Source organism: Danio rerio, chromosome 7 (assembly GCF_049306965.1).
Source record: "Danio rerio strain Tuebingen ecotype United States chromosome 7, GRCz12tu, whole genome shotgun sequence".
Taxonomy (NCBI): domain Eukaryota; kingdom Metazoa; phylum Chordata; class Actinopteri; order Cypriniformes; family Danionidae; genus Danio; species Danio rerio.
In genome coordinates, this window is record NC_133182.1 from 25,080,038 (window position 1) to 25,092,468 (window position 12,431).

General features: G+C 33.6%; 1 protein-coding gene across 1 annotated transcript in view; it reads left to right on the plus strand.

The window, feature by feature from the left end:
• ppp2r5b (protein phosphatase 2, regulatory subunit B', beta) overlaps positions 1-8,437 on the plus strand; it is a 43,235-nt gene extending 34,798 nt beyond the window's left edge. The window contains exons 10-13 of the mRNA XM_021477803.2: positions 1,008-1,127; positions 3,591-3,718; positions 3,805-3,906; positions 5,507-8,437. Of these exons, the coding sequence (XP_021333478.1) occupies positions 1,008-1,127; positions 3,591-3,718; positions 3,805-3,906; positions 5,507-5,675 (519 nt within the window). The 3' untranslated portion in view covers positions 5,676-8,437. The remainder of the gene's footprint in view (positions 1-1,007; positions 1,128-3,590; positions 3,719-3,804; positions 3,907-5,506) is intronic.
• The last annotated feature ends 3,994 nt before the right edge of the window (positions 8,438-12,431 follow it).

Genomic DNA, 12,431 nt, shown 5'->3' on the forward strand with positions numbered 1-12,431 from the left:
AATGATAAAAAGCAGACAATTATAAGCTTTAACTGAACTTTTACTGAAGGAAAACAATCTCCAGAATATTAGAAGAAACATTCAAAAATAAATTCTAATTCTTCTAGAACAAATTCAAACTATAAAAAAATAAAATATTTTACTGTCACTAAGATAAATGATTCATGTATAAGTAGTAGATGTATAGTTATTATTTAAATCTACTAACAATGTGTTTGAATATTTGTGGGTTTCTGACATTAATTAAAAAAGTAAAAGTATTAGTAGTATTAGTACTACTGTTTCAAATGTCATCATCAAAATACAGAAATACGTTACTGTTGTAAATTATACTTGAACTGTGAAATAATGAAAAGTTTAATCATTTTAAAGATGAATCCCTCTAAAACACTGCGAGCTTGAAATTACAGTTATTTATTTAAAGCAATATTATAATTTAGCCTCATTGGCCTGCTTTAATTTTACATTCCATATAGCTGCTGAACCCTCGTTTTGGGAGACTCTTTCTCACAATATCTGAAAATTTAATTAGCATGAAATCACTTTCATGCTAAATCATTTTTTTTAAGCAAAGACGTTTCATCCACAATAGGGCGTCAGAGACCTATAGTATAGAGTCAATAAGCCCTAAGAGAAAAACGGTGTGATTTCAAACTACAGCTGATCAAATCATTATTAAACAGGCAAATGACTTTCTAAGTCGATCTCTCTCTTTTGTACGCTGTATTTATACCATGGTAATATTGTGATCGCAAACTTTCCTTTTGGATGCTATTAATCACTATTAATTTTTGCCTAGCACTAAAATTAAAACGTGTGAATGCAAACCAGGCTAACAATGCATTATAATGATTGGTTTATCAGGCTAATGTTTGACACGTTAGCATTGGCTGACACATATGCTGAAGTTTAAGTTGTTTGTTAATAGTGGCCGATGAGTTTTGAAGTGAGCTGTGTTTGTCTGTAAGTATCTGCTAGCATATTCTAATGGTGTGACATGAGCACAGGTGATGTTCCTGGGGGAGATCGAGGAGATTCTGGACGTGATTGAACCCTCTCAGTTTATCCGTGTGCAGGAGCCTCTCTTCAAACAGATCGCAGCCTGCATCTCCAGCCCTCATTTCCAGGTCTGCTTCCTCATTCGCATTCATTCTTCTTTTTATTAGAATAATGATCAACAGAATTAAATGAATAGACAACCTTAACAAAATAATAAGTTATTGACTTGAGGTTCAAATATTTACCAAGCGATGATCAACATTTTTAAAGTGTTTCCTAGAATATTTTTTTCTTCTGGAAAAAAAGTCTTATTATTTGTTGCTGGATTAAAATTTTACTTAAATAATATACACTTGAAGTCAGAATTATTAGCCCCCCTGAATTATTAGACCCTTTTGTTTATTTTTTGCCCCAATTTCTGTTTAACAGAGAGAAGATTTTTTTAACACATTTCTAAACATAATAATTTTAATAACTCATTTCTAATAACTGATTTATTTTATCTTTGCCATGATGTCAGTAAACAATATTTGACTAGATATTTTTCAAGAAACTTCTATACAGCTTAAAGTGACATATAAAGGCTTAACTATGTGAATTAGGTTAACTAGGCAGGTTAGGGTAATTAGGCAAGTTATTGTATAACAGTGGTTTGTTCTGTAGATTATTGAGAATAAAATATAGCTTAAAGGGGCTAATAATTTTGTCCCCAAAATGGTGTTTAAAAAATGTAAAACTGCTTTTATTCTAGCCTAAATAAAACAAACTTTATTCAGAGGAAAAAAAATATTATCAGACACACTGTAAAATTTTACTTGCTCTGTTAAACATCGTTTGGGAAATTAAAAAAAAAAGAAGAACAAAATTTGAAGGAAGCTAATAATTCTGACTTCAACTGTATATATATTTTATTTTTATTAGGTTCATCTTTGGTCAGACAATAAAATATACATAATGTTGCTAAATATAGATAAACGCACTAATACAATTCACCAAACAAGAAATTATGAGGAAAATATAATTATACGCTAAATAAGTATATAAATAATTGGTAAAATACCACATACATACACAAATACATACAAACATAAGATAACATAAAATAAGAATAATTAAAAACAAACAAAAGAATAAAAAAAGTAAATAAGAATAAATAAATAAATATATAAAAAATGTAAATTAAAAAAAAATGTAAATGAATAAATTATACATAGTAATGCAATAGAAAAAAGGCAATTAAGATCTAGGTTTCTCCTTAAAAAGTTTAGAAAAGTGCTCCTGACTTTCTGGAACTGTTCTGGCTTTTGTTTTATTGCGAACCAAATTTTTTTCCATTTAAAGAGCATGTAAGAAATTAAAAACCCACTGCCGATAAGAAGGGGGAGCTGCTGACTTCCAATTCATATGAATAGCCAAAGTCGTCTAGCCAGTCAGGTTGCAAAGACTACACTATCAGCCTGAAATGAATTTAGTTCAACATATTCTGGCAGGATTCCTAAGAGTGCTGTTAAGGGGTTTGGGTCTCTTGATGGTGAAAAACCATTAGAAAAACACCTGAAGACTTTCCTTCAAAAATCAGACAGTTTCAAACAAGACCAGAAAGTATATTACAGTGTGGCTGGTTCAGTTGTACAGCGAGGGCAAGTTGGGTTAAGATCAGGGAAAATTTTATTCAGTTTAGTTTAGAACAGTTTAGTTTAGTTCTAGATCTAGGTTGTGTTCTGTGCACAACCTTGAATTGAATGAGAGTATGCCTAGCGTTTATTGATGATGAATGTATTCAGGCAAGAATAAGATCCCAGATATTTTCTTCAATCAATAAATTCAGATCCTCCTCCCAAAAAGCCCTCGTTACATGTGTTGGGGAGGACTGTTTTGTGTTAATAATAGTAATTATTAAAAAAAAAAATGACTTTTTTAAAATTGATTTTCTAAGTTCACTATTATTAGCCACTTTAAGAATGATTTTGGGTTTCTGATTAAGTACAGAACAATCCAATGACTTGTCCGATGACTTTCTTAATGACCAATGACATCTTTTATTACTATAGGAATCAGTATTTTGTTGAAGATTCTAATTATTCAGTACCAAAAAAATGTTTACATTCAAACTGTAAACTGTTGTAAAATAGTACTTCTTTGACTATTTGATCGTTTGTAGCAGAAATAAAAATACTGCTCAAAAATAAAAAAAAATTTAAGCTGTTTTATAACCATACAAGATCACAGTGATTGTGGAAGACTTAAAGGCATAGTTCACCCAAAAATAAAAATTCAGTCATTATTTACACTCCCTTTACTTGTTTCAAACCTGTATGACGTTCTTTTTTCTGTTGAACAGAAAATAAGATATTTTGAACAAAGTGGGGAATCTGTAACTATTGACTTCCATAGTATCAGTATTCCTACTATGAAGGTCAATGGTTACAGGTTTCCAACATTTCTCATAATATCTTTTTTGTGTTTAACACTAGAAAATCGAGACTGTAATCCTTAAACTGTTGATTGTGCAGCTCTACTCTCTCTCTGATTGAGATGACATCAGCAGTTTGTGTCTTTCTCCCTCATTCTCTGTGTGTGTTGTGTGTCAGGTTGCAGAGCGGGCTCTGTATTTCTGGAATAATGAGTATATTCTGAGTCTGATTGAGGAGAACTGCCAGGTCATCCTGCCTCTGGTGTTCGGGACGCTTTACAGAGTCTCCAAGGAGCACTGGAACCAGTGAGTGTCTTTCTGAACCCTTCACCAACATTCATGCTGTTGACATTAGTCAAGAATACTAAACTTCACTGTGTTGCGTTTTTCAGGACGATCATCTCTCTCATCTACAATGTGTTGAAGACGTTCATGGAGATGAACAGCAAGCTCTTTGACGATCTCACTGCCTCCTACAAAGTGGAGAAACAGAAGTGAGTACAGGACAGTCTCAAAAAAGTAAAAAAAAATAAAAATAAAAATAAATTTTTTTATATATATATATATATATATATATATATATATATATATATATATATATATATATATATATATATATATATAAAGAAGATCACTGGTTCGAGCCTCAGCTGGGTCAGTTGGCATATCTGTTTGGAGTTAGCAAGTTCCCTCCACGATTGCGTGGACTCCGAGTGCCTGTAGTGTATGTGTGTGAATGCGTGTGTGTGGGTGTTTCCCAGTGATAGGTTGCAGCTGGAAAAGCATCCACTGCGTAAAAAACATATGCTGGATAAGTTGGCAGTTCATTCCACTGTGGCGACCCCAGATTAATAAAGGGACTATATATATATATATATATATATATATATATATATATATATATATATATATATATATATATATATATATATACATATATATATATATATATATATATATATATATATATTAGGGATGTAACAATGTTGTAAAAACAGTCATACCGCAATAGTAATTTTTTTCAATATTACCGTAGGCGCATGACTCAATAAAACTATATTTCTGAGAAAAGTTTGCTTAGGCAAATGAAGCGAACAGAAGTTAGCGGGAACTACAATTCCCATAAGCCTAGGCGTGGCCATCATCCTTTGCGGTCTGTTGTCACTACAGATCCAGTAATGCGGAAATGGAGTGTGTTGCTAGTAGCGGGGAAGAAAAAGAGCTGGAAATGATCGAACCTTAAGCGGGTTTTAAATCGGATGTGTGGAAGCATTTCGGTTTCTTTCTAAAAAGATACGAAAAAGGAGAAAAGGTGACAGACAAAGAAAAAAACTGTATGCAGGCACTGCCAGACTGTGGTGAAATATAAGTCAGGGAATACGATTAAAAACAGTCATGGGGACTGCAGAACACAGCACACTTGTTAGATTGATGCAGACATTGACTTATACCGCAAAGAGACCTCTATCTCACTCTATGTCCTCTCAAGTGGTGGAAAGACAATGCACAATGTTACCCACTGCTGTCAACCTTGGCTGAATCATATCTCTCTGTCCCAGAAACCTCAGTCCCAAATGAGAGTTTTTTTTTTCTGTTGCAGGGGACATGCCCAGAGATCCCAGCTTTTACCAGATTATAGTTATATGATAATTTTCCTTAAAAAACCCATCTCTATCTAAGTGAGTGAGTGATTAAATGTTGAATGTGATAAGTTTTCAACAATACTAAATGGAAACTTTATTTTTTTATATGGTTTAATAGTTTTTTGTTATTAAAATAGAAAAACTAGTTCCTGTTTCGAAACTTACAGATAGATGGCTAATTTGTATGTCCTTGATATGTTCAGTGCTAAGGTAAATAAACACTTTTGGCACTTTTTTAGAATCTTTTCATTAGTTTTGTTTTTCCTGTAAATTATTCAGTAAATACCGTACCGTGCCATTCATACCGAGGTATTATCAAACTGTGAAATTCTGATACCGTTACATCTTTACATCATTACTTTGAGCACATCCAGTGTCTTGATCCTCTTTATCTGTACATAAATGTGTTTTATTCTCCGTTTCCCACTCTTTCTCCCTCATCTCTTCTCAGGGAGCTGAAGAAAGAGCGGGAGCGAGTGGAGCTCTGGAGGAACCTTGAGGACCTGCGCGAGCGGCGGCTGCAGAGTCTGACTGAGGCCAGCAGAAACCAGAAGAACCTGCAGGAGCGAGAAAACACCGCCAAGAGCCAGTCAGACACAAGCGCTGCCAACACCACCTAGAAAACACAGACACAAAATCACACACTGATCTGAACCAATCAATGCCTCAATCGCTGTCTAAAACACACACTCACACACATGCAGACACTACCGTCACAAGCACATGAACGTCAGGCTGTCCATATGTAGATATCTGAAAAACACTGAAGCACACATGATCACACACAAACAAAATGAGTGAGGTATAAAGAGAAACAAACACATGTCCTACTCTTTCATACACGCTTCTGCATCTTTTCTTTCTATTCCAACACATCATGCAAAAGAAACACACCTGCATGGGGCGAGACACACACACACACACACTTGAAAAAATCCAAAACGTACATCCTTCATTACTGTCATTCCAGAACTGGCTCTGTTTCGCTCGGGTTCAATCCGAGACCCCCGTCAATCGACCAACAGACTCTGCATACTGTCAAATGCTGAAGAGGAATGAATAACGATGATGACGACTCTTTAAAACGTACAGATTATAATGTTCCTACTTCTACAGCTTATTCTATGAGTACTTCTATGCTAATATAACTGATGTTTTATATATATATATATATATATCTATATATAAATATGATATCTATGTCTGATTATAGTGTTGGTGGGGGTATTCTAGTGTAGCACCTCATAAACATGACTGAAGTATGCTGCTAGGTAAAACTAAACTTGTTCTGAAGTGACAAAAACACTTTAGTCTGTTTTTACGTTTTTATTTTTTTAAATCAAAGCGTTTGAGTTAGCAATATTCTCGTTCCTTTCGAACAATGTGTGTCCGGGTTATTTATTTTATTAGTATTTATTTCAATTAGATTTGCTTGCAGACACTCTTTTGTTGCGTTTTACGTTACAATTTTTAAGAGTCTTTTTGTTGTATGTTGCTTTTATTTATTGGTGTTAATGGGACGGAACTGTGTGTCGGCACATTGAGAAAGCTTAGGAAGAGATTGATGCGTGCGTGTATGTGTGTGTGTGTGTGTGGATGTTGTAGAGATGTTTATTACGGTTTAGAAGAAAACAGGGATTAGATCAGAATGTACAATTCACTTTGAGTGTGCGTCGACGCTCATGAACTGCCACTGTTGATTATCGATTTACAGTAGTCTGTGTGTATTGGGAAAAGAATGAGAGATGCAAACAAAAAGAGCGCATCTGGATCGACTCCCTTTGTTTGGCTCCTGAGAAATCTGCAGAAACATCACATTTCATAGAAACAAAATGGAAAAGAAACATTGAAATAGTATAGACACGGCAATAAATATGGACTGAAATTGTACGCATACGTAGCATCACTTAAACTAGAGTTGCACTGTCCTTTTGATCAATGTCTTGTGTTTAAACATAGCAATGTATTTTTGGGGGACGAGCGGCTTTGGGATATGAATGTACAATAGTGGGATGTAAACATGACAAATTGTGTTGAATAACTCAGAATCAAGAACACTTCTGTCATTATTTTCACTCAACCCTCATGAAAATGAACCATGTTTTTTTATAGTAAAAGTATAATGATCAAGGTTTGCTAGTTCATGTAAAGAGGAACATTTACTCACTATTTACTCACCCCATAGGTGTTTTCAAACCTTTATGACTTTCTATATTGAACACAAAAGAAGATATTTAGGAGAAAGCGTGAATCCTGGTAATCATTGACTTCCATAGTAAGAAAAACAAATAACATGGAAGTCAATGCTTTAAAAAAATCTTGTTTTGTGTTTAACTAAAGAAAGTCAAACAGGTTTGGAACAAGTAAAGGGTAAGTAAATGATGACAGAATTTACATTTAAGGTGAACTGCCCCTTTAAACCATAGATCTCAGACTAAAGGGCTGCATCTCTGCACAGTTTTGCGCCTAATCAAACTCAGGTGATCTAACTAATCAAGGTGTTCGAGACTACTAGAGACTATTAAGCAGGTGGGATTTGGAGGTGGTTGGAGATAAACTATGCAGAGCTGTGGTCCTTCAGGAATTGAGCTTGAGACCATTGCTTTAAACTATGGTAAGTGTAAAAAAAAAAACTATGGATAATTTGTGGTTATGGCTTAACTACAAAACTTTATTTTTACTTTTATAAAACGTGCGTAAAACAATGGTTAATTTTCGTCAGGGGACCCCCTGACACATCTGGGGTTTTGTAGCCTACCTTTTGTTTTACTTCAGAAAGGTGCTGATGATTCAAATACTGATCTTTTCATTCAGTTTCAGTGAGGCCGATAACGTAGTTCACATCATTGACACGACGCTGATGTCACTCCGCTTAATAAAACACAAGCAGATGATTAAAACATGTCTGTTTTGCACAATAGTGTTGTAATGTTCCAGGCTAGATTAGTGGGAACTGTAATTAGAGTGATGTCAGATTGTCCTATAAACGCTTTAAAACAGCAAGGCAGTCAGTCGATCGGTTACTTCCCAAACACGTTTGCTATCTGCTTGTGGACATCAACAGGTGAGTTAAACTCCTTCAGTTCCTTGTTTTATAGCTGTTTTGTGTCGTTCAACATGATTAGGTTTTCGCCTTTTCCTAATTCATCGCGGTATATTTAGCAGTCTTGAAATGCAGAGTGTCTTGATTTGATGGTTTCATTAGTCACTTGACCAGAGCTGTTCCAGGTGACGCCCTTCTGAAAGAACGACCATATTTTATAAATATAGGCTCATATTGAAACGGTCGATAAAAAGGTCTGTAAGGACTGCTTTGTCTTACATTATAAACTGTACATTTCCAAATATTGTTACATTAAATGAAAGGAAAATATGAGACTCATTTATTGTTGGATTATTCACCATTTGCTCTTCTTTCTTTCCATTATTAATGTTCAATTAGTATGCACTTTTAACTCTAAATATGACACAATACTTTGTCTATTTGTATGTACTCAGAAAAATAGTATAGAAGTAGACTATAGCTATTTAAAATGACTTATCAAGTAAAAAAAAAAAAAAAGTTTCAAGTTTTGTTTTGGTTGCCCAAAAGTTTCTTCAAAGAACCATTTTTATAAAATTTAAATTTAATATTTCCCAGAGATGGGTTGCGGCGGGAAGGGCATCCGCTGCGTAAAAACTTTGAGGCAAAAGGCACAGTTCTTTTTTTCTAATAGTGAAAACGGTTTCTTTAAATATTTTCTGTAACTAGTAAGAAAAATTTATTTATATTTTTTTCCCACTGGTTTGGTTATGGATTATTTAATGAACCAGCCAACGAGTATAGGCCTACAATGATTTGGTCCTGATATCTGATATTTCTATAATTAAAATCAGAATGAAGTAAAAAAAATCATATATATATATATATATATATATATATATATATATATATATATATATATATATATATATATATATATATTGCTTATTATAAAAAATCTGCACTTTTATTATTTTGTTAAAATAAACTTGCCTGGTTGTTCTTCACTTCTCATTACATGGAATGCCTTTAGGGCTAGGCTATCAGTAGGAATCTCGTCTCTGCTCTGAATTAGTTCATTCATCAACCTTCCTTCATTTTGTTAGCATCATCTTCCAATAATTCAGTTGGTTGCCAAAGGATAAAGTCATGCACCACCCTTAACTTTTTTTTTACCAATTGCTGGATCATTTCAATCAGACATCAAGATATGGGGAAAAAGGATGGTCCTTAACTTTTTCATCCCAATTTTAGGTTCAGTAGTTAAGAAAAGCCTGTTACATATTATAATTTTGATGCACTTAGATATATACTATAGATGTAGGCTACACTAGCTACTTTTCAACTAACAAAACAAAGGTTTCAAAACTTTTTTTTTTATTTTGGTTGTCTAAAGAGCTTTGTATTGAATGTTTCTTCAAAGAACCAATGTTTTTTTTTTTAGTTTGGATAACATTATTAACCCAAAGAACGCTTTTTCCATTACTTTGTGAAATTCAAAAATGGTTCTTTGGATGCTAAAGTTTTAAGTTGGCAGCAAATGAATATAGGCCTAGAGATAGTTATTAGATATCTTCTAAAATATTAATTTAATTACAGAAAAATTATTATTTTTACATTACAGTTATCATTGCATCTAATTGACTAACTGAACAAACCACAAAGTGTTCATTCGTGTACATGACTGATCTTTGTGTATGAGGCCTCTGTCTTGCCTCTAGCTTTTATATATAAGAACAGTGTGTTGAAAGACTTTGTATAATGTAGTTTGTTTAATTCCTGTAGAATATGGCTCACCATTCAAAACCCTAATAGGCACGTTGTTGCCATCTGCTGGTGACATGTTGAACTGCAGTCAGTTGAAGAAAACCTTTATTTGATCACAAATAATTGATGGCCATTTGGTCGTGCTTCTAGTGCTATCTATGGTGAGATGTCTAACTATTTGTGTGTATATGTCAACTTTTTTTTTTGTATGATAGTGCGACTTTCATTATATAATACTTTTAAAATTTCCTCTGGGGTAGGTAGATATGAATTTGTTATGAGCGCACACCTTATTTATTCAGTTGTTTTAGCAGATTATTTAAATACAATAAATAGTACTTCAAAACATGTCTTGCGAATCACATATCCGTGACCAGACATAAAGAATTGGTTAATAGAAGATGAAATGCATCTCTTATAACAATTATCAAATACAGTGCTCTGCATATACATTATCAGTGCATCAGTGCACCCTTCACAAATCTCCCTTTTATATGTATATTTTATATAGGATGCTTTTAAAATATTATATTTGTGCATATGCATTAGTTTAGTCAGTACTGAAGCCAAATCTGGAGCTTATCGAAAACAACTTCAGGTCACAGTCCACAATTTAGTACACTAAAATGTATAAGTTAGGGGAAAATATTGAACAATAAGACGAATTGTTTTGCCAAAATTTTGCTTTTAATTTAATATATATTGTCTTTTCTATTTCTAGAGATCAGTGACTAAAATAATATTTAAATAAATAAATCTGTCTAATCTGTTTTGTTTAAATGCACCAAAGTATTTTACCTAAATTCGCTGAGAAATGGATATTGGTGTACTCATTTATCACTGCACATGTTTGTTATTTATCATTTCCTTCAGAATGTTGCTTGAGCACCTCTCCGTGACCTTTTTTGCTCTTGTTTCCTGGGTTTTGTTCCATCACGGTTCTAACGACCTTGCAGAGTTTTCGTGGCTGCGCAGTGCGAGATTTCACTTTGGTGGCCCAGAAGCCTGGCTGCAGGCGTCTGCGCATCAACACCGAGGCATGCTGGGGCCACTGCCACACCAGGGAGGTGACCAAACACACCTGCCATACTACACTTATTTATAAAGTTATAGTATATAAAGACCAAACAAATACGAGTGTGCGGTGCATTTATTTCTGCTTTTGTTAGCTCAGAGGCTGGTTGTGGAGCCGCCGTACATCGAGAGGCACCAGCGTGTCTGCACCTACAGCCGCACACGCCACCTGACTGCACGCTTACCAGGCTGCCGTCCTGGAGTCTCCCCTGCCTATCATTACCCTCAGGCCTTTAAGGGTGACTGCAGATACTGCTTTACAAAACAAGGAATGTGAGACCTTCTAAAACACACACACAACATTCGTTCATACACAGTGTTTTCAAGGTTTGAAAAGTGCTTAGAGTTTGAATTTTGGCATGGGACAATAACCGGTATATCGCGGTTTGGAATTTTTTCTGCTAAATTGTTCCTAAGGTTTGTGTAAGATTTCTTTATTCATGTTTTTTTAGGACAACCGTATCTCCAGCAGAAAAGATATCCAAAAATGCTGTTTTAAATTGTAAATAAATCAGTGTATTTGAAACTTATGAAGACAGCAGAAGTTACCAGAATCTTTTGCCAGCCCATGCCTAGTGCTTGAAAATGTATTTGTTTTGCTTTAATAAAAATCCCGTTTTACTAAAAAGGTAATAATGATTAACTTTTTAAATAAAATAAAATAACTCTTTTTACTTTTGGATAAAATGAAAACATTGGAGTCTGCGCTCTTTGGTTAAACAGAGGGAGAAGACTCACTTCATGACTAAACATTGCATGAAATTACAATAAATATAAATTAAGGATAAAAGATGACATTTAAAATGTGAGCAAATGACATTTAAGAGAGTAAATGACAGTAGGTCAATGTTAGAATACTCTACTACAAATAGCATCTAATATAATGTGATGAAGCGTGTATATATGTATTGTGCTCAACATAATTAAGTACACCCCATATTGAAAATGAGTATTTTTATCCATTTCTTGGTGAATATAGGCAATATATTTTATTGCATTTGAACAAAACAGATTTTTTTTTTACTTTTTAATTTTTTTAAACTGATATTTTGATCACAGAACATCTTTAGAAATAGAAAGATAATACATTTAAATGTATGCCAAATATTGGAAAACAAATTACAAACTAAAAAATTTCAACAATTTAAATATTTTTTTTGTTTCTCTTTAAATTTTTGTTTAATAGTTTTTCCTAACTTTGAATTTTGGCCCATTGTCATAAGTTATTTCGTTAGATTAGCTCCAGATTTGGCATAAGTATACTGATTAATCTAATGTATAGAACATTCCAGTGTCATGTTGGAACATTTCCTGCTTTATCAAACTATTTCACAACTGTAACAAGGAGCAATTCAGTCATAACTTTGTTAAAACCGCTTTCATAACATTATTTATCAATACTGTATACCTTTTTGGATTCTCAGAAGCTATAGAAACTAAAAATGTAAAACAGGAAATATGTTGGGACCTAGTTTTTTATTTTTTTATTTCCATCCCTCAAAATGGTCTATAT